This window comes from Centrocercus urophasianus, unplaced genomic scaffold (assembly GCF_019232065.1).
Source record: "Centrocercus urophasianus isolate 14NV4802_14NV808 unplaced genomic scaffold, USGS_Curo_1.0 seq_21, whole genome shotgun sequence".
NCBI classification, from domain to species: Eukaryota; Metazoa; Chordata; class Aves; order Galliformes; family Phasianidae; genus Centrocercus; species Centrocercus urophasianus.
In genome coordinates, this window is record NW_024884767.1 from 1,446,264 (window position 1) to 1,470,171 (window position 23,908).

The window sequence follows — 23,908 nt, forward strand, 5'->3', positions numbered from 1 at the left end:
ACAGGCCAAGGTAATGCAGAAAAAGCATGGGGGTTCTGTTGGTGATAGCACTGTAAAGAAATTCATGAGTGTCACATCCCATCACATGTGACCATACTTTACTGCATCTTGCCGTACTGACTTACTGGTCACTGAAAATATGTCTCCAGATAACATGCTGTTGCTATGGAGCAAACTAAAGGATTTAATTATAGCCCTAAGTCGTGAAAATAAATAAATAAATAAATACACTGGTTTAGAATTGTGTGCTCAATACAGAACTAAAAGCCAACCAATTTCCAATTCTACTAAAGGTACCTTTCCAGCCTAGATAACTCTAGGATTTGACAATGCTATGTAGCTGGAGAAATGCAGTAAACACGAACCATTTTGTCTGAACACACTACTTCAGTGCAAACCTACCATAAAAGTAGATTGCTTCTTTTACAGGGACACTGTTAAAATTGATGGTTTATTTGTCATGCACACTGTGAGAGGGTTTTTGAGTTGATGCTGGGCTGCTTTCTCTTGCAGAGATCGTGTCCTCCAAGAAGGATGGCTGGCACCTTTGGTCGTCTCCTGGCTGGCCGTGCAACTGCTGCACTTTTTGCAGCAGCAGGCACAGGGGTACTCACCACTGGGTACCTCCTCAACCAGCAAAATGTGAAAGCTGCTGTGCATGAGAAGCGGAAGCTCTTCCCTCCCAGGTGGGCGCTATAGGCTAGGCATCCCATTGGGCTCCACGGAGGAGGAAGATCCTCATCAGAGCAGCAGAGTCCTCATGCAGTCACCCCGTCTGTGTGCCTGAGGACTGACAACCTGACAAACAACACCCTTTGCTGGTCACCTCAGTTTTACACCAACAGTGACTCTCAAGACAAGAAAGCAGGGGTGTGTGATAGTATCAACACTCCAAAAAACACTGCCAAACAGTGACAAGCCTACAGAATACTTCAAATTTCTGGCAAAACACTAAATTAGTCCTATTTTATCTCATCAGCTATGTAGAACTGTTGGGACTGGCTGACAGTACAGACTCTACCTTTAGGAACTGTGAACATACTTTCATCATTCAAGTAGCAAAAAATTTTCCTGTGTAATTACAGCACTTGAAATATTCCTAATTTTGCTGCAAAGTGGTTGGCTGATGATTAGAAACTAACTACAGACCTTAATGTACAGGTTGATTTTGCTGGCAATATTTGTGAAAAACAATAGTGATCAGGCTCTGCCAATCTCTTTTTCTCAAGTAGTGTACATTAGTTAAAATAAATTCCAATGGAAATAATAGGGTTATGCATCAGACAAAATGTTACAAGGTAGGTGGGGTATGATTTGATTGCAAAAATGCCTTAATAAGCATAATATGTCCATTCTGTGGAGAACACCAAGCTGAGTGATACAGTCAAAATGCTGGAAGGAAGAGATACCTTCCGGAGAGACATTGACAAGCTTGAGAGGTGGGCCTGTACAAACTTTGTGCAGTTGAACATGACCAAGCTGCACCTGTGTTGGAGCAATCCCAAACATGAATGTTTTTGGTGAAGAATGGATTGAGGGCAACCCAGAGAAGAACCTGTGGTTGCTGGAGGATGAAAAGCTCAATACAAGCCAATACTGTGTGCTTGCAACCCACAAAGAAAACCATATCCTGGGCTGCATCAAAAGAGGTGTGAACAGTGACTCTGTCCTTCTACTCTACCCTTGTGAGATCCCACCTGGAGTACTGTGTTCAGCTCTGGGGCCCACTATCTAAGAAGAACATGGATCTGTTGGAATGAGTCTAGAGGAGAGCTATGAGGAGTCAGAGGGCTGCAGCACCTCTCCTGTGAAGAGAGCCTGAGAAAGTTAAGGTTGTGCAGTATATTGGAGGAGAGACCTCATTGTGACCTACCAGTCCCCAAAGGGGTCCGAAGCTGGACAGGGAATCTGTGTCAGGGAGTAACAGGACGAAGGATAATGACTTTAAACTGAAAGAGATTTGGGTTAGATGTTAGAAGGAAATCATCCACAGTGAGAGTGACCCTGGCACAGCTGCCCAGAAAGGGTGTGAGTGCCCCATCCCTGGAGGCATTCAAGGTCAGGTTGGATGGGGCCCTGGGCAGCCTCAGCTGACGGTGGATAACCAGCCCACAGCAGGGATTGGGACTGATGGACTTTAAGGTCCCTTCCAACCCAAACCATTCAAAGATTCTATTATTCTATGATTTTTCCTGGCTTGGAATATGGTTCAGCTTTACATAAACAGTAGTAATACAAGTACAGAAACAGCAGGTATTGCAGATAAGTTAGCTTTCCCACTGACAGAGACCAGACAGTCCCACTGATATCCACACAGCTGTGAGAGTACCTTGTCTTAGAATTACAAATCCTTTTTCAACTTAATTCCCTTCCTGCCTAACAAAACAACATTACAACTCATTTATTTCTGACGAGGAGTGTCTCAGCAGAGAATTGGTGGGGTTTGGTACATTTTTAAAGCTCATCAAGATTATTTTATGGTTGCTGCAGGTAGCAGAAAGCTGCAATTGTATGCGGGATTATTCATCTGTGCAAAGTTTGGGGGCATTTGGAGTGACCTGAATGTTCCTCCTCTCCTAAAATTTGGTGCAACATATAAACAAAGAACTAATGTTACTGTCAAGTCTTGCAGCATACTTCATATGTCATGATCCCTTTAATAATTCTGTGAACTAGCAAAGATCACCGTTCAAAGTTACAGTGTTAACTGCTTGGGATGTTTTTTCTCTTCAGTGCAGACTATCCAGATCTTCGCAAGCACAACAACTGCATGGCTGAGTGTCTCACCCCAGCCATTTATGCTAAGCTGAGGGACAAGCTGACTCCCAATGGCTACAGCCTGGACCAGTGCATCCAAACCGGGGTAGACAATCCTGGCCATCCTTTCATTAAAACTGTCGGCATGGTTGCAGGTGATGAAGAATCCTATGAGGTAAAATGCTTTCATAAAATTACTGTGTTTGTTGCTGTTTTTATGGTCATTAGTTGAACACCGCTTCCTGGCAGGGTATGCGCTCCTAAGATAAATAACACTCCAGAGAGCACGTAAGAGGCAGGCCATGTTTATAAAGACAATGCATTCCCTACTCTTCCACATGAGAAAACGCAAAAACATGAGGCATTGCTACATCTACCCTCTCTGCTGCAGTCAAAGCTAATAAAGTACAGCTGCTTTAGAGCAATATTCTACCTGCCTCCAGCAGCAGCCCTTCTTCCTACTGCTAAACTTAGTTTATGGCAAAACTATGCAACCCTGAGATACACAAGATGAAGGTAATGTGGAAATTGTATTGTGGAACACCTAAGGCAGAAATGAAATGAAAATGTCTTCTGGGATTTGCCAGACACCTTTAAGCTACAGCTATTGGATCATGACAGAAGAAGAAAATAGACAGCATTAAGACGGACAGGTTTACTTAACACTGAAGTAGTAAGAAGAATAGGAAAAAAAAGAAAATTATTATTTTTCTTGACATCTCTAATCTGCTTCCTTCAGCCTACTACACAATGGTACCTATTATTACATGGTCTCTTAACAGCATCCCAAATGCTGGGCCATGGAAGATGGACTGGGACTTCTGACATTCTGGGTTATCAGCTCCTGCAGTTCAGTTTTCCCCTACAGATGTGGTGGCTACCCTGAAAAGCTGCTGTGGCTACTGACCCATGACTGAATGAAGGTGTGGTTGTGGCCACAGCTGACATGTGACTCTAACGAGGATCATGGTATTGGTCCTGAATGACCTAAAAGCAGGAGGCAAGCTGCCAAGATACTCTATGTATTCTAGTTGGCAATACATTCTGAAATCTAGTCTGGTTGTCACAACATTCCATGCCTGTCTGTGGTAGCCAAAGCAGGCTTGTAATCTGCTATTACACCTTCATTTTGTGTGAAGATCAGCAACCGCTACAGAGCGCTGTCTAGGTCAAAATGCCCTTTTCATACTTACCCCTGTCAGCATTTGCAAAGCTCCCTGTCTATGCCAAAGTGTTTCTCCTGTGGCTGAGGCTCATGCTTTCGACTGTTTCTGTGGTGTGGCAGATTCTCTACTGATTTTTCTGACTTCCATAGGTGTTTGCTGAGATTTTTGACCCTGTCATTAAAGCAAGACATAACGGCTATGATCCACGAACCATGAAGCACCATACAGACCTGGATGCATCCAAGGTAAGACTGAAAATAATAAGGAAGTAGAAGATCAGGACTGCTTCCCACAGTTACAGTATTGCTGCTGTAGTATTCCATCCGTGGTGGGACCTTCAACTGAAGGACCAGTTGGTTACTCTGCCATATCCTGGGTCAAGATCCTCAGGCAGAAGGACGTACCGCATTTTGTAGGTTGGAATTTTTCTTCTAAAAGTGTAGCAAAACAGCATGCATCAACCATAAAATCCCATATTCTTCCTTCAGATCACCCATGGCTATTTTGATGAGCACTATGTCCTCTCATCACGTGTGCGCACTGGCCGCAGCATTCGTGGCCTGAGCCTTCCTCCTGCCTGCACCAGGGCTGAGAGGAGAGAGGTGGAAAACGTTGTGGTAACTGCCCTAGCTGGGCTGAAGGGAGACCTTGCTGGAAAGTACTACAGCTTGACCAACATGTCTGAGAGGGATCAGCAGCAGCTTATTGATGTAAGTACAGCTCCAGAGCTGACACTGTCTACACTTACCCTTGTTTATTTTTACCTTCACCTTCCTGTAGGGTACATGCCTTCCTTGTAGTTAAGGATGATAATCATAGTGTTAATCCAGTGGTTATTGGCCCAGCAATATTTTTAACTTAATGGCAAATTATCCAGGGTCTGTGTTTTGGTTATACACATGGACTCTATGTGTAGGCACATGGAGTTATGTTCTGGATATCAAGCTCTTTGTGAAATTTATGTGGATGCTGCTGCCACCTCTTTGGACAAATAAACAGAACTTTTCCTTGATTATTTTCTTGCTCAAAGATTGACATTTCCTATATTAATAACCATTCTAACTACAAGTATTACGTATTAAAATATTATATATTATTTGTATTCCAGACTGCCGGGGTTGGGGCTTTAATCTATAACTGCTTTATGTCAAAATCACATGAATTCTTTCCCTGGAATGGTTGTAGCCAACTGCACCCTATGGCCTTTTCCCAGTCCTACAAATGCACTTATGAACTTGAAGGGTCAAAAGCAATTTTCATTGTCACAGAGACGGAAACACAAAGATTTCCACCATGGATTTATGTCATTGTTCAGTTCTGCAGAGATGTTTTGAGGCAGCCAAAGTTTCCAAGTGCTAACCTAGCACAAATAACAATCACCTTGAAAACCCATAACAGGGATTCATGTTGAGATTTTAAAAATCATAAAAATCTATAAGATTGTTTTAAAAAATGAAAACAAAACAACAAAACAACACAAATGTTGCATGTGCATTTTATATATCCAAAGGAATGTCTGTACCCTGTTAGCTATATTTACGACACAGTTATTTGTTACATCAACACAAAGGCAGCTGATGAAGTAGCATAACTATTTATAACACTACAATCAGGTGTTATAGTCTGGATTAACCAGGAGTTATGCATTATGTAAGGTCAGAAATGTTTTTTATTGAATGTTCCTGGTGATATATTTATTGGCAAGATGTTGGTTACCTGTGTGAACTTTACTCCATTGCCCTTTTCAGCAGGAGAGAGCTCTTCAGAAGGCAGAGATCAAAACAGGGCTGTGGAAAATCAAATTCCTTTGCAGTTCAAGGGTAACTTATTGGGGAGGTGGAATAGGTTCACCGATTCAGCATTTTGCCTTACTTTGCTAGCTTTTACAGTAGTGCCAATTAATAAAAATCAGGGCATTGAACCTTGTAACCCCAGGTTCTATCTTTTACTCATAACATTGTCTTCTCCCTTCAGTACTTTAGGACCTCAAAACCCCAACGTGTATCTTAGAGCTTGCTGTCACTGTTTAGCAGGCACTATTTGATCTCTCTAAGACAAAATGAGTGCACTCAGCACAGAAGGCATTGAAGGTTTGGCCCATATGCTTGTACAAGAAAGTAATGGCACTCTGCTGTTCACTTGCAAAAGGATGACTTTTTTTCTCAAACAGAAGTGTAGAATAGAGCAGGTAGAGAAAATAAATGTCTCGTCCCTGTGGAACTCCATATCGTTTTCCCCTGCATGTGCCTATCACAGAGCATTCAGAGATGAAAGTCGAAAATTCTCCACTAAGGGGGAAAAGAAAGTAAATTTTATTAGCTTGTCTATCATGTCAAATTTATTCTGGATAGCCTTGGTATTAATCTTAATTAAACTCCAGGGGAAAAAAAACAAAAAACCAAAAAACAACCACATACAATATTTGACAAGGCAGTGTTTGAGGAATTGAGAACTAATTATTTTTCAGCACACCCATTAAAATCTTATCCGCTTTGAAACAAAAAGAAATCTCAGTTAAAAAAAAATAATTGAAATATGACAAGTCTGTGGCACACTGAGTGCTGAGTTTATTAACACTGGAGACAGCATCACTGCTGAAGAGCTGCACAAGGCTGTGATGCCAGAGGTTGAGCCCAGCATAGTGCTACCTCTTTTCAAAACTGCCACTGGATATTCTGCAGTCTGTAAAGGCTAATTGGCTTCCCCTACAAGAAGTGTTTTGGGAAAACACTCTTGTACATTGCCAATCAAGAGCCTGCAAGATTCAGGAAAATTCACCTGGGTAATGTGCTTTAAGCTTCCACAAGAAGGAACCAGATTCATAGGGTATACTACATCATTTACTTGTACACTGATTGCCTTCATGTAAAATGTATTGATACAAATTATACTGCTTCCCTGAATGAACTTGAATTTTGTTTCCTTTTCTCTCTCTCCCTTTCTCTCTGGCCCCATTTCCTTGGCTAGGATCACTTTCTCTTTGACAAGCCAGTGTCCCCTCTGCTGACATGTGCTGGGATGGCTCGTGACTGGCCAGATGCCAGAGGAATCTGGTATGTTGTGTGGCATCTGCTGTGTTTTAAAGATTGTATTACTGTTCTCCTTGCTTGTCTTAGCTTTGCAGCCATGCTATCCTGATACTCACAGCATATTTAGTTGCTTTAAAAAAATAATAAATTCTTGCTTAATTAAAATATCCAAGAAAGGGAAGTAAATAAGACCTTTATGTTCACAGAATATTTTCATGTACTCTCTAATAATATCAGTACAACACTACAACATAAGCATGGCTCCTTCTTTGGGTCTTTATCTCCAATTTTTTCTATTTCTATTTCTATTTCTATTTCTATTTCTATTTCTATTTCTATTTCTATTTCTATTTCTAGTTATAAATTTGATTTGGGAAAAGGCCTATCAGTCACTATGAAACCAGTATAGCTGAGTTTAGGAAAGCAGCTGTAACAGCAGTCAGCAGTGATGCTGACAGCTGGAAACCACTGGCCATACAGCTGCAGGACACTGCATCACTGATTCCTGCCTCCTGTCTCAGTAGACAGGGTGTTTTATCAGTTCCCTGAATTGAAAGTAACACTTCCTTTCCAAATGACCTGGGCAAAGATGGTATATAGCAGAAGCTGAATTTCCCGTTTTCTTCTGGGTCTGTTCCTTCTTTCACAACGCAGTTGATAGGTTTTGTGCACAAACAGAATATTTTCTATGGATATAATGAAATAAAAGCCCCCAGATCAGTGCACACTGCCTAGAAGACAATGCAGATGGCTGTGCAGTGCATCTGCATCTCTCCTATTACATGTCTATGGGTTACCAAACGTTTTAATCTTGAAAAAGTAGGCAGAAAGAACTATGAGAAGTAATCTAGCTTATCTCCTTGCTCTAGGAATGGTCAAGACTTTCAGAGATGTTGAGTCTTGATGTGGGAGAAGAAATTTCTTCCCCACACTGGGAACACTGGCTCGTGTTCAGCACATCCAGAATTACTGAAACAAACTAAAGCTGCTTTCTGCTTGGGAGCAGGCACTGTGGAACCCGACCACTCGTGAACACTAATGACCTGTTAGAAATCTGTGAGGATTTCTGTTTCAATAAACTTCAGATTGGTTCCCTGGTCCCCATTTATATCTGAGAAAGAGGCTTGCTCCAACAAGGTGATAAATTTGAGGCACCCCATCTGCTGTTTCTACAAACATAAAAAGTGCTACCAATGTAGACTATCCAGTGATCCCAAGTTGAATACAATTGGGCTTGTTTTACATGTGAAATACTCAGTAGAAAGAAATAGTAAGATTGAAAAGTTTGTTAGTGGATCTGGGTCTCAGGTAACCTTAATGTCAGGGCACAGGATGTTTGTACCTGCACAGTTCTGTGTCAGCAAAAGGCTTCACAGTGGCAAATAAGCTGAAAATCATGCTTAGAGAACTAAACTTCCACATTTCATATGTTTCAAAGTTGGTAATATTACAGTATTTGTACAAAGGAGTCTGATCCTGCCAGACATATACTACATGCTGCAAGAAAGACTGTGGATAAGACAGAGAAAGTGGAAGAAAGCTACTAAAAATTGCCTTGGGTTTAACCTGGCTCTTTACATGCTTAGCTACAGTGAATTGTTTAAAGTAGGAGTAGCTAACTTCAGGATTTGTAGCTTGACTGATGACCCAGCAGCTCCAGTGCAGTGCCCACATGTAGATGCTGTCCTCCATGTAACTCCATGGATGTGGCCATACAGTGCAACCAAGTGGGAAAGCAAGCTCAGAGATTTGAAGTAAAGAACATAGCTAAGTAAAGGCACAGAGCCTGGCCCCCAGCAGCATCAGTTTTCTTTCCTAGCTGCACAGTATACAGAGATCAATAAAGAACGTGCTCACAGACAGTGGATGTAGGGCTGGTATTTTCCTCTTGATCTCCACCAGCTGTGCTTGAGCTGGGAGACAACATGTTCCTCTTATCTCAACCCTCACTTTTCAGAGCAATATTGCTTTGCTGCACTTATCTTCCACAAAGTCCTGAAAAGCTGCAATAAAGGTGGGTGGAGAGAGAACTGCATTTGTCTCATGCTTTAAAGTAGCACTTCTCAACCAGGCATAACAACGATAAGACATTTCTCATCTGGATTAATGAAGAGGACCATACCAGAGTGATCTCCATGGAGAAGGGTGGAAATATGAAACGGGTGTTTGAAAGATTTTGCCGTGGCTTAAAAGAGGTAAGAACTAGACTTTGTTTTTCCTGCCTGGTTGCAATTGGGCAGTTATCAGCAATGCTTACCATGGTTCATACTGGCATCTCCAGGGGCAACAGTAACATCAGTCCCGAAAGCAAAACACACTAGTGCAGTTAAAGAAGGGAACAAAGGGAAATTGATAGCTGAGCTGCAGAGAAAACGGTCAGCTACTCCTAAAGACAAAAACAGCCTTCATGTGTTGGTACACAGGCTAGAACAGCACTGTCCAGACAACTTGGGAATGGCTACAAGCAGGCCGCATTAGTTAGCCCCATGTACTGCTCAGACAGAGAAAAATTTCTTTCTTTTTCTGAGAAAAAGGATTATACTTAGTCCCCCACAGACAATGTGCAAAGAAGGTGCAGTGGGGCAGGCGACACGGCATAAGACTCTGCTCCTCCTTCCCATTCTTCCTGCATAGGTTGCCAGAGTACATAAAACACTAATTGTCTCCAAAACTGTCAGTGTTACACAGAACAATCATTTCTCCCCATTGGTGACCCTGGCACACGTACTTCATCTGAACTGCGAAGGAATATAATTAAATTTAGGCATAAGTAAGTCAAGTACCTTCTCCTAAGAGTCAGGAGCCACTCCAGAATTGATAGAAAACTCACCTGTAGCTCCGTTTTGTTTGTTTGTTTGTTTTTTAATCCGTATGTTTGAGGCTTTGAGGCTTTTGTGAATTGCAATCTTCCTAAGGTTAGAAATGCATTGCAAAGGCCATAATTCTGAGGTGAACATATGACTTCATGGGCTAAGGCAATACAAAACAGGGAGCTTTGTGATAAAGTGACCAAGAATCTACAAGTTAATGACTGAGAAAATAATGAAGAAATTCTTGTACTATTCAGTGAAGAATTTGGCATCTGGTGTTTGCAAAAGGCATGGACCAGACTGAATTCAGGCGTGTATTTGTGCATTAGTGTTAGTGGAGCTCACCATCAGCACATGCACGTGATGAGAAGAATCTCAGGTACAAGGAAATATCTTAGAACATGATATATATGTAACACTTTCTTTTCACTTTCTCGCTTATTGTCTTCATAGGTTGAAAGATTAATTAAAGAACGGGGCTGGGAATTCATGTGGAATGAACGCCTCGGGTACATTCTGACCTGTCCATCCAACCTGGGAACTGGTTTACGTGCTGGAGTCCATGTCAAGCTGCCCAAGCTTAGCAAGGTACATGATTCATTTAAAAGGCTAGTGACATAGGTCAGCTCTTCTGATTTACTGAGGAACAAATGATTCACAGAGAAACAAATGCAAAATGACAGCTTACACAGACTTCGTGTTAGTGTGATATATAACAAGGTCCCAAGGATTATGTATAACTAATTAAGCAAACTTTTATTCTGCAAATTATTGTATTTGTTATGGAAATTAATGTACTTAGAAGACAGTGCCAAGACAGGCTGTAATCCGTAAGTCAAACCGCTTGGCTTGCCTGGGCTGCACTGAGCGACGAAGAATTGTTTTGGGCAGCATATATATGGATTTCTCTGAAGGCAATACCTCCTATTTATTTTCATGGAAACTACAACAGATACAAAGAGCACAAGAACACTGTTTGATAGAGCAAATTCTCAGCTACAAAGCACTCTTTTTCAACACAGTCTCCACCATTAGCTCTGCAATTTCACCAGCAATAAACAAGAACTTGCATGTCACTCTTACAAAAATCTGCTCCAGTGGAGGTGATGTACTGTTGCTGTTACTGTAGTCACATCCACTGGTTGATCTCCAGAAATGTTCAGCAAGCATCACTGAATGTCAGTGGGTGCCATTTTTCCTGCATGTGGGAATACAATTCCACACATTTGCTACATATGCACTTCCACGTTCTGCACCGATTTTGCCAGGCTGTCCCCCTGCTACCATCTGTCACAAGGCAACAAAATGTAACAGAATATGGGTAGGAATGTTCAGTTCCTACTGCCTCACCACCACCATTTGCTTCTGATGTTGTGGAACAACATCATAAAATAGGAGACGTTACTTTCAGAGCAGCTCTATATAGTTAATATAGTTAATATATAAGTAACAAAACATTCAATTTTTTTTATAGAGTATTTGAGCAACAAAACCATAAAACTAGTGGGATACGTCACCCTGTTTTTGGAACCTAATATATTACCCCAGTTTGATGGCAGTGGTGGCAATTCTTAGTGAGGTCTCAAAGTGTTCATCAGAGCTTTTTGACAAGTTTATTTTTCCTGTGCTTCACCCTTGAAAGCAGTTGTTCACAAAGGTACCAAAAGCAATGACATGAACAAGGTACCCCTTCTGAAGCAAGGGGTATTTCTCTCTGATTAGAGGGGCTTATAGAAGTCCAATAGAGACATGATCAGATTGTTGAGTTGAATATCTGATTGCAACTCTATATATTCCATTTTAAAATTTGCAGGTCATGTATTTCTATCGACTGAAAATGGAGTCACAAACATAAACTGAGATGACTTTTTTTAGCAATCTCGGAGTCTATTCTCAAATTCCTTCATCACAACAGAAAGCAGTGCTGCATATTTTTTGCAGTTCACAGAACTGTGTTCAGCCAGTGTATCCAAGTGCATACAGTTATACACTGCAGTGCATGCTCTGGTTACAGCCCACACAGTGCTGATCACGCACTGCTGTGCGGCTGTTGTGAGTGACGGGTGCATGCCTGGGGTCAGGCCAAGATGCCTGGTGGTGCTGAGCTGCTGCCACAGTGGTGTGGGGCAGTGGCTGCAGCAGGGGGTGGGCTGGGCCACATGCGACCTGCAGGCTGTGGGTTGGATGTGCCTGCTGTAAATAAGGACTGAGAAAACTGCCTGTGTGTCTGGAGATGCTACACATTAAGTCATGTATAAAAGCATTACAAGGATTCTGCACAATGCACAGGTTAAAAGGCTGTAAACACAAATCTGTTTTTCTGCTAGGATCCTAGGTTTCCAAAAATCCTGGAGAATCTGAGGCTGCAAAAGCGTGGCACTGGTGGGGTGGATACTGCAGCTGTAGCAGACGTGTATGATATCTCCAACCTGGACCGCATGGGTCGATCAGAGGTAACCTGATACCTTTTCTTTTTTTCCTCCTTGCTCCTTACACAGATCTGAAATGAACAAGTCAGTTTTCTTTCAACTGGGTTCACTCTGGTCTCAGAGTCACCTCAATGGAATTGTGATGGTTTGCATTTCTAGATCCAATGAAGATGCTTGCAGAACAAAAAATTATACATGTGCATCAAGTGTTTGCCAAATATTCTTGTTATGGTAATGAGAGAAAAAAAAATTGCCATGAGAAGGCACCATAAATGTGACCTGCCGTAAAATGTCAAGGAGATAATTAAGGATTGTGTCCTAACCCACAAAGGAAATTGGGTACAGAAAGCAAGACAGGATTAATGTGTTGTTTTCCTTTTAGTATTCACAGTCTTGCACTTTCTCCATGCTGTGAGAACAGGATGAGGTCAGTCCTTTCACTCCAAAATAATAAAAAGAGAAATTGCTGGTATCTTCTCATGTCCTGTGTCAAATTGAGCAGAAGACACAAAAGAGCTGGGTTTTGATCAGGGAAGATATTGACTTGTCAGCTCTGAATTCCTTCTACTGTGCAGTAGACTATGGTGAGAAGAGTTCATCTCACGCATTTTTGAAGACATTTCAGTTTGAATGTGTATTTGTGGAGCCAGAGAGTGAAAACAACCCTACATCTTAGCAGGGAGGCTGCTTTCATGGAACACTCAGGTCCCAGACCCCATTCCAATTTCATATTTATAAAGCAGAACAGCTCCTATGAGCAATTCTGCTGAAGGATGGTCAAGAAATGGCAGTGTCAGTGTTATAGCGTCCTTCCAGTAGCACTCCCAGAATGTTATTCCAGGTCATAGGCTGTACATCCTGTGACACAGCTACAGCTTCTGTTATGTTTACTCTAGGCCACATCAAGAACAACTGATTGATAGAAAAACTGATCTGTCAAGGCCCTGTAAGTCCAGCAATTTGACCACTCCGCCAGTAGATAGCCTCAAATCTTCTGCCAACTATCTTTCATCTCCCAGATGAGTGTGGTGAAGGTGTGTTTTCCCAGAATACCACAGCACTGGGGAATCTTTGGCAGCTTAGACATGGATGCAATTTGTTGAAACCCAACACCTGAATTCAGCCTGATGCTTGGTAGTTTTCGTAACACAAATACAGTCCTGGGATAATGAACTTGGATTGCGCTTGGATCAAATTAGCTCACATTTTGTCAGCTGGTTTGCCTTCTTGCTTGTCTTGCATTTTCCGCCTCAGAGACAAAGGCAAGTCAGGTCTTCCTTACTTCCTTATTTACATATGCCCTTAAACATCTTCACTAACAAGGGGTGTTTGGACAGAACATTGAAAATTAATTTTTTTGTTTAGTTTAATGTAAGCAGTTAAGCTCCTGTGAATCTAAACTGAAATATTCAAAAGTAAAAAGCTATTTAGCATTATTATATGCAGAAACAGTATGTAGCAGAGATATTTATTAACATCTGAAGCATCACTGTATGTGCTGTATACTAAATTAACACTAAAAAATATGAAAGGATTACACTATATAATTCATTAAGGGATTCTATTGTATATGCACTGTAAATTTTTCCTATATATGAAGACACCCATTGAAGTCAGTGATGCTTCATAAAGCAAGCATTCAGAGAACTGAGCCAGGAGATACAATACAATCCCTGCCTTGAAGATTTTGAAATCTAAATAAGACAAGAGAAACTCAACAAGATAAAAATGTTTTATTGTAAGATATATTTTTTTCAGTTTCTAGTAAATAAATTCAATTATGTGGTAAATTTGCTTTCAGAATTGAATTATGTTCCCAAAGGTGCAAGATAAAATTCTTCGTATTTTTGTTTTGTTTCAGTTAGTGGTCAATGCAAACTTAATATGAATTTCCTGTTCTCCTGGAGGCTGCAAATTCAGACCTCTGATTTCCCAAAACAGCTGGTCTATAACAGACAATATAATAAACTACTGAGCCACTGACATGCTTCATTGCAAAAACAAATCCCTTGAAAATCAGTGACTGTCACAATCAAGCAACAGTGGGATTTAGTCTTTGCATTCTGTTTCAACAAACCAGTCATTAACGGTTGTTAATGGACCATCTTGTGAAAATTAAGAAAAACTGGTACTATAGTTTGCTGGCTACAGTGACAGTAACAAAGCACTAGGGCCCGGAGAAAGCCTGATGAGGGCAAGGCTCTTTGGATTCTTCTGCAATTTGAAAAGATTACAAAGACATCACTACACTCTGCCATACAGAATTGCCAGTTTTGGTGCTGCTCTGGGCCTGAAGCTAATCCCATCTCTGCCAGTGTATATCAAGAGCACCTCCGTTGAAAACAAGGGAATGGTACATGGTGTAGAGCCAGCATGCATTTGGGATGATGGTATTTCCTTCAGAAATGTGGGTTCTGAGCTTGATGAACCATCTCAGCAAAGCCATCATGCCAGCCAGGGTGGGTGGGAAATCTTTCCCTGAATGCAGGCAGCTGACAAGTTATTGTGACAGAACATGAGTTTATGGTGATCTGTAAGAGAATGCAGGGTCCTAATCCATGTCTGTGAAGATGTACAAGTCTCTGGTGTCACACAGGGCATGTGATCTCGTGCTGTGACTCTCCTTGGGGCCAGTTGTAATTGTTCTTGCAGAACAAGACAGTTTTTTCCTTTCTCTATTAATAGCATTACTTAAAGCTCATACTACCTTTTTTTTTTCTTTCTCTAGGTGGAACTAGTCCAGATTGTCATTGATGGGGTCAATTACCTAGTTGACTGTGAGAAGAAACTAGAAAAAGGTCAAGATATTAAGGTGCCACCACCACTGCCACAGTTCGGCAGGAAATGATCTTGCTGCTGATGACTGGTAATTGGCTGCCCTTCTGACAGAAAGGCACCTCTGTATATCTCTGTACAAATAGCTTGTGTAATAAAACACTGCCTGATACTTAATGTCTCTTTAAGTGTCTGGTTGCACAGTCTTTGTAGGATGAACCAGTACAAACACTTGGTGGTACACTCATCTGTGAGGCCTGCTTCCCTTTCTTTTTTGACTAATGATAAGGAAATTTCTAGCTGAATAATCCAAAAAGCACCAGTCCTTAATTCCATCCTGCATTTGCACTTAGGAACATACTTCTTGAATAAGTAACGTAAGTCTTGAATAGCAGAAGTCTTGAATAAGCATCTGATTTTCATTCACAGATGCTCTTCTCTCCAGTTTCCGGCCAGGCAGGTGCTGCAAAGTGGTAGCTGTTTTTTTCTTTTGACACAATAATCAGCTCAATTGTTAACTCAGTGGCATAAGTCTCAGAAGTCCAGCACTTGACCCATCATCAGGAACTCACTGGTGTCTCTGTGTGGGAGCTGCCACTTCTCTGTCCAGCACTGACCTGCAGATAAACTTATTTACCACGTCATCTCAAACCCCCAGCAAAATAATTTCCTGATATTATGCCAACACAAGCCTGCCAGGGAACCAGGCTCCTGCTAATTGTTATGTGAGATGTATGAGGATGTGCTTAGGATATGCCTTCATGTAGTGAGCAGCTGGGTGGAAGGAACAAACAGCAGACAGCTATTGTCTCATTGCTTCTTCTTGCATATTGAAACATACTCAGTGTTTCACTGTAACCACAGTCAGAACACCAGTTCTCAGAAAACCAAACAAACTACAACCAAAAAAAAAGCCCAGAATAAGCAGTGATGACTGCTGCCTGTGCTGCTGCTGAGCTGTCAGTAGTACTAGCCAGAAATGTTTCAGCTCTTCAAGTACTGTTGAGAAAACTTGGAAACTGTGGCAAGCCACTAGGACAGACGGTTCAGATCTCTCTTCCTGGCACCTGTGAGAGTGGGCAGGAGTGTGTGTCTATAGAAGACCAGAGGAGCATTATAAGCTTGTGGTCCCCCCTCTAATACATTCCCAGCCTCCAACCCCTAGTAATGCTGAAGCAGCTTCTGTGCCTTTAGAAGAGTCTGTGAATTTCTCTCCAAAAATGACTCCTGTCCACTATTTGGAAGACTAGTGCCAACCCATCTTCCAGAAAAATGTATTACAGCCAAGACCTGTTGCTTTTTGAGAACAGCCCATCTTAGTTTAATTCTTTTCCTTGTGTTAAGGATTCCCTTAGTAAAGCGTCTTTCACGAACGCTTCCATTTCAACCCAAGCTAAAGCCCCTTGTGAAAGTTCTTCAGTGAGTCATGTCTGAAGAGCTGATTGCAAAGCTAATAATAATAATTCCACTTTAAAAATCAATCAGATGCTAAGAACTGACTGGAGAATTAGCAACTCTTCTAAATCGATAGCATGGTGCACTCCTGCTTCTTGCTCAAGGAAATCTGTTACTGGAAACAGGCTGGAGCTTCCACTTGATTGGTGTTTCTTCCTCATCTACACTACATGGATTACCTAATGATTTTAATCTTCCTAAACATTCATTAATAACAGTAAGTAATTCTGGGGAAGGGAAAGAGATGCCTGCTGACTTCACACAGAATGCAAACCACTAAATCTGGAACAACTTCAGTGTTAGCTCTCCAGAATGCTCAGGCTAATAGAAAGTTCAACTGTGGGCCAAAAGTGCTCTGATTAGAGTCTCACTTTCCATGCACTGACATGCAAGGTGATGACAGACAGCAGTACAAAGTCCAGCTGGCAGCCATTTGCTAGTTTCATTCCTGAGGAGTCCATATCAGAGCTGATTATGCTGTTTTAAGACCTTCAATAATGACCTGGATGTTAGGGTGTATTAAATAGTCAGAAAGTCCACTGTAGCGCTAAGTGAGAGGGAGCAGCTTGTACACTGGAGAACAGGGCTGCTGTACAGAGGGAATGTTAGCACAGAAACAGGCTGACAGAAATCTGATGAAGTTTAACACAGGCAATTGCAAAGTCCTGCATCTGGAACACAGTAACTCCACTCCACAGCACAAGCTGGAGCACAAATGTGGAGAAAGCAGCTTTGGAAGGGCTTAGGGTCCTGGAGGACAGCAAACTGAATATGAGTTGGCAGTCTGCCCATACTGGGCTGCATTACATGAGTGTAGCCAACAAATTGAGGTACCTGATTATTTCTCATGTGGTATTTATGTGAACACCTCTGGAGGACTGTGTCCAGTTTTGAGCTCCTCTGTACAAGAAAGAGAGACAAACAGCATGCAGCAAGTCCAGGTCAGGGCTACCAAGGCAGGCAGGGTACTGGAGCACATAATGCAGAACAAGAGGCTGAGGGAACTGGTTTGTTCAGTCTGGAGAAAAGAAGGTTATGGGGAGATCTTACTGATGTACATAACTGATTTCTACACCACAGGATGGACAAGACAAGCTTTTTGGAAGTCCGTGGTGATAGAACAGAAGGCAGAAACAGAAGGTGGGACACAGGAAATTCCAGTTAGGTGTTAGGATGACTTTTTCCACTAAGAGAGTGGTCAAGCACTGGAACAGACGTGGAGATATTCGACACTCGAAGGAACAAGGACATCAGCGATCCAATCTAAGCTGCTCCTGCTTTGGTGGAGCAGCAGAGTTGGGCTGGGCTACTGCCAGACCTCCAGCCTACATGATTCTCTGATCCTGTGGCTGAGTTACTTCTGGCAAAACACCTGCAACTGAGGAAATAAGTCAGAGAAATGCCCTGGACTTCCTGTGCTCCAACCACACACGGAAATGTAAGCCTTCACAAAATAGGGATGCCCCATTATGAGTCACAGTCCACTGTGATTAAACTGTGGCTTTCTTCACATTGCTGGCTTCCAAGTATACCCTTCATAATTAAAATATTCTTCCTTGTACAGATCACTTTTTTAAGGCTTGATATTTGCCGTGTACATGTTTCACTTCTGCTAACTTTCACTATCCATGGTCACTACCCATGACCTTCATACTGTCAGCAAAGGTAACTCAGCTGATTAATATTAACAATGTTTTTTCATTCTTTATTCCAGTATTTTAAATGAAACCTGGACAGTCAAATATCTATTAGTGTTAAACTGCACAACTTTACCCAGTCCTCACCAGCTTCCTGTCTGTCTGGACTATGTTCATCTGCAAGCTGAGCAGATCCTGTGGCATGGGTGCTATCTGTACAGCCGTCACTGACAATTTGAAGGGAGCAATGCTGCAGCTGCACTGTTTCCAGGGCATAAGCGTCAGAGAATGGCTGCAGCAGGACGAAGACAGATAGATAGATAGGTAGATAGATAGATAGATAGATAGATAGATAGACAGATAGATAGACAGATAGACAGATAGACATACAGACAGATAGACAGATAGACAAATAGATAGACAGACAGATAAAGCAAGTCTGGAAAGTTACAAGGAAAAAAGAAAAGAGAGAGAGAGAGGGAGAGAGTGAGCATCATACAAATTATGATTCAGTAGGAAGATATTAAAGGTTTGTAAAGCTGGATTGCTGCTCTAGCCCTAGACATATGATGTTAGTTTTTCCTTCTCATCTTTAGTTTTCCCATGTTGCCAATTCTGCATTGCTGAGATCCTTTTCTGCCAATAAAATTCTTCCTAATAGATTCATACAATGTTTCTCTATAAATCTTCAGAATTTATTTGATTAAGTAGACCAAGAAGAGCTACATCCCATGCCTCAAGTAGTTTTACAGTCCTCTTGATGAACATATTGCCAACTAGGGATCACCATAAGCAAACTCCCAGGTCATGCCCCATCACAGCCCAGCAGTGGTCTATCAGGCTGCTCATGCAAGGTGGGAGGGAAGGCAGTGCCAAGGGGTACTTCCAGTCTGGGAACCCAAGGGGAGAGAAACACACAGAGATATATATACCTTCAGCATACCAGGAAAAGGTTCTTGCACCAAAGGGCGGTGGGCATGGAACAGCTCCTTAGGGCAGTGGGCATGGCCATGAGTCCATGGAGCTCAAGGAGTGTTTGGACATTGCTCTCAGACATAATTTGAATTTTGGGTGGTCTTGTGTTGAGACAGTTTGGACTTGATCCTTTTGGGTTCTTTCCAAACCGGGATATTCTATGATTCTTTGAAAAAGAGGGTTCAAACATTCCTCTGCTAGCTAACGGGACTCCTACAACACATGCAAATGACTAATTTCCATTTATTAACAGCCAGGTCCTGTGGCTATTGAACAAATACGCTGCCTGGAGCTGTTCAGTTTTTTGGCGAGTTATAAGGGTCTATCCACCACTGAAGTGCTGAATATGGGCTGCTAGTACAGAAAAACTGGACTGCAATAGAGAATATACAGTAAGTCTCTTTTTTTTCCTGAGAAATAAAAACAAAACGCGAGCATCAGAGTGGCTGACAACACACATACTATGTGATCATTGAGTTTTGGCTTTTTTCCACGCATTAGTGCTCATATAACTCATGGACTAAAGAAAAAAATGCAATCACTGTTACGCGAGCTCTCTGAAGGGAGATGTTGGTGGATGGGACTGTGTGTGCTGAACTGAACCATTTTCTGAACTGTGACTTAAGCGCTTAAAAGCCAGGTCTGCAGCTTTGACAACTGTAATTGCTTCTACCTATGATATTCTGATACAATATACCTAAAATCACTCGCTGCCCCAACAAAAGCTGGCTTGACAGACCTTCAAAGTTCATGAAACCGTCACTCTTACGAGACTGATATGCACCTGAATAGACCTGATATATTTTTTTCTCTGGAAACAGAAAAGGTGGCAGATAACATGGGGAATAAATTACAGCTAATATTTACATTACTTTACTAATATTATCTATTGGAATTTAATTTAAGACCTGAAAAAATAATTAATGTTCGTCTTTCTACTCTAATGCCTTTTACAGCTTATCTTCAGTTTAAGGCTTAATTAAAAGATTAAAGACTTTACACAGCCATTTCTTTTTCTGCAAAGATGCTTGAAGACACAGTGTGAACTGAAGCACACTGGATACACTACAGAAGCCCTGCAAAATCAACTCTGTCCACTGCCAGAAGTGCACAGCATACTGCTGCTATTGACACTACATTTTTAACTCACTTAGTGTAATTAATTTTTGGAGACTGGGCTCCTAATGAGAAAACAACAGCTTCTTTACAATAATAAGGTTATTACTGTAAAGTAGGGTCATTAACATATTTTGATCACCTATTCATTCTTCTGGGGACTCACATGGACCTATGAGCTTCCCACATAAAGGGAAAAATGTCCAGGACTAATGATGTGAGTTAACTTCACTTTACTTTCTTGCATATGTGTTCCTCTTTGAAGTAAAAATGTTGTCCACAACCTCTTTGTCTACATGTGTGTCTTTATCAAGACGTCTGAGCTCCCCTTCCAGTTTTCTAGTTACATTTTCTGAATGAGGATTTCTCCTCAGTTATACTAACAGCCAATGGGGGATGAACAGAATTACAAGGAAAATGTATGCCCCTTGTGGAAATCAATAACAACCACACAGCAATTAAAATATGTAATTCTTAAAGCCTAACAAGACCTGTATGTTGATAAGACTAGACAGCCAGTTAAATCTGAGGTAATCCAAATTCCTCGGGGGTTAAAAGCAACTGAACATTTTGCTTGGAACTCAGCAAAAAACTGCAGAGACCACTGAATTGCATTCTGTAGAGACAGAGGACTTGTATGTTTATTGATTGATAGGTATATGGAGTAAGACTGAAATGATCAGAAGAAGCATGGAGCACCCTCCTTTGCTACCTAACATGCCTATAGAATCTATGCTTCTGTATTTAATTCAGCTTGTAAGTTTGGACAGATCGTTTTCTTTACTGTGTGAAACACGGCAGCTTTATTCAAAAATGGTCAATGATCTAGAAAGAAGGGACCAAGCAGCAGCAAGAAAATTGCAGAAGAATGGATCAGCTCTTCAGTTCTTCATTCTTCTCCATCTTCAACTCTAGAAATTAAAACTTACTTGGACATGGCTTTTTAAGCACAATGGGCAGCTCAGCACTACCAATAGCTGACCACAGGCTAACCTTTAAAGGATTCACTTCCTCCAGACTCATGGATTTACCTAAATACACATATGTGAGTTGATCTATTAAACACATTTATACACCAGTTAAATATCTTGAAGAATTGGTGTCACACACAACATAGCCTGGCCCCTGAAGAAAGGTGCAGAGCTCTTGGAAGGAGTCCAGAGTAGGACCACTGAGATGATCAGCGGGCTGGAGCACCTCTCCTATGAGGAAAGGTTAAGGGAACTGGGCTTGTTTAGCTTAGAGAAGGGAAGGCTCCAGAGACCTCATTGTGGCCTTCTAATACTTGAAGTGAGTGTATGAACAGGAGGGGGAACGACTGTTTATGAGGGGTGGATGGTGATAGGACAAGAAGGAATGGTTTTAAACTGAGACAGGGGAGGTTTAGGTTAGAGATAGGAGGAAGTTTTACACTCAGAGGGTGGTGACGCACTGGAACAGGTTGCCCAAGGAGGTTGTGGGTGCCCCATCCCTGGAGGCATTCAAGGCCCAGGCTGGATGTGGCTCTGGGCACCTAGTCTGATGGCTGGTGACCCTGCATACAGCAGGGAGGTTGAAACTAGATGATCATTGCGATCCTTTTCAAACCAGGCCATTCTATGATTCTATGAAAAATGGGGCACTGGTCAGCCAAGCAGGCTTGCGGGGGATGAAACAGTCTTGGTCATACCAATAAAAATCCACAAACATTTCAAATCACATACAGTTTATGTAATTCATATTATAAAGGCTTGAATTCATATTTAATATAATAAGGGATTAAGTAGAAATTAAAGTTTCTTTGAATGAGAGAGAAGGATTCACTTATGCTCTTCTTTCTCTGTTTACTAATGTAAAATACTTCAGACTACAGTATTCCTGGACATCAAAATGTGAGTTACTGAAGAGGCCACAGGATCTGCTGGTCTGAATTTCAAACTCTGCTGTCTCAGATCACCAAAGCATTTCATGTCTGTGATTGGTATATGGAAAAACTCTCCTAAGAGAGGCTTTAGACCAGGAATATCCAACCCATGTCTCACAGGCTACTTGTGAAGCACGACAGCTGATAATACAGCCCCATGTAGGGGTAATATACATCTAACAGTTGCCTAAAAAACGGGTGTCAATTTACTAATCCAAGAATGCTAAAGGTGAGATTACAGAATCATAGAATCCTCAGAATTGGAAGGGACCTCTAAAAGCCATCTAGTCCAACACCCCTGCAGTGAACAGGGATACCACAGCTACACCAGGCTGCCTAGGTCTTGTTCCAGCCTTGCCTTGAAAGTCTCCAAGGACAGGGCATCAATCACATCACTGGGCAATCTCTTCCAGGGCCTCACCACTCTCCCTGTAAAAGATTTTTTCCTTGTTCCTAACCCAAATTTCCCTTCTTTGAGCTTGTTTTTGCTTGTTCTACTACAGACCCTGCTAAGGAGTCTGTCCCCTTCTTTTCTGTAGCTCCCCTTTAGATACTGAAAGGCCACTATCAGGTCACCCCACAGCCTTCTCTTCTCCAGGCTAAGAGCCCCAGGTCTCTCAGCCTGTTCTCAAAGGAGAGATGTTCCACCTCTTGGATCATTTTCTCTGGACCCACCCGAACGGGTCCATGTCTCTCCTGTACTGAGGACTTCACATCTGCATGCAGTACTGCAAATGAGGCCTCACCAATGCAGAGCAGAGAGGCAGGATCACTTCCTTTGTTCTGCTGGCCACGCTTCCTTTGATGCAGCACAGGATACCGTCAGCTTTCTGGGCTGCAAAAGTGCATTGCTGGTTCATGTCCAGTTTGCCATCCTCCAGTACCCAGAGGTCCTTTTCAGCAGAGCTCTGCTCAATCCTTTCATCTCCCAATTTGTACTGGTAATGGGTGCTGCCTTGACCCAGGTGCAAGACCTTGCACTTAGATCTGTTGAATTTCAAGAGGTTCTCCTGACTGCTCAAGCCTATCTAGGTCCCTCTGGATGGCATCATGTCTCTCTGCTGTGCTGACCGCACCCCACAGCGTGGTGTCATCAGCAAAGTTGCAGAGGGCACACTCAATCCCACTGTCAATGCCACTGATGAAGATATTAAAGAGTATTAGCCCCAGCACCAAACCCTGAGGGACACCACTCGTCACCAATCTCCATCCACTCACTGAGCCACTGACCACCACTCTCTGGACTCAATCCTGCAGACAGTTCTTCATCCATTGAACAGTCCACTCATCAAATCCGTATCTTTCCAATTTGGAGAGAAGGAAGTTGCGGTGCATCATGTCAAAGGCCTTACTGAAGTCCAGATGGATGACACCAGTGGCTCTTCCCTTGTTCATTGATGCAGTGACAATGTCACAGAAGGTCACCAGATTGGTTAAGCAGGATTAATCCTTGGTTAAGCCATATACTGGTTCTCCTGTATCACCTCCCTTCCTTTCATGTGCCTTAGCATTGCTTCCAGAAGGATCTGTTCCGTGACCTTCCCTGGCACAGAGTAGCATTGACAAATTGTTAGTTCCCAGGGTCATCTTTTTCATCCATTTACAAAATGGATGTGATGTTACCTTTTTTCCAGTCACCAGGGACTTCATCTGATTGCCACAATTTTTCAAGTATCATACAGAGTGACTTGGCAACCGCATTAGCCAATTCCCTCAGGATTCTGAGATGCATCTCATCAGGATCCATAGACTCATGGATGCTCAGCTTCCTCAAGTGGCCACGAACCTGATTTTCACTTACAGTGGGAAGTATTTTGCTTCCCTGATAGTCTTGTACCAAACCAAATGTTTGAAGG

At 42.0% G+C, this 23,908-nt stretch overlaps 1 protein-coding gene across 1 annotated transcript; it reads left to right on the plus strand.

Moving 5' to 3' along the window:
- Positions 1-534: 534 nt before the first annotated feature.
- Positions 535-15,039, plus strand: CKMT2 (creatine kinase, mitochondrial 2). The gene is made up of 9 exons (XM_042822977.1): positions 535-686; positions 2,734-2,932; positions 4,073-4,168; positions 4,412-4,633; positions 6,891-6,976; positions 9,024-9,147; positions 10,216-10,350; positions 12,090-12,215; positions 14,920-15,039. Exons 1-9 carry the CDS (start codon positions 535-537, stop codon positions 15,037-15,039), a joined length of 1,260 nt encoding a protein of 419 aa, XP_042678911.1.
- The last annotated feature ends 8,869 nt before the right edge of the window (positions 15,040-23,908 follow it).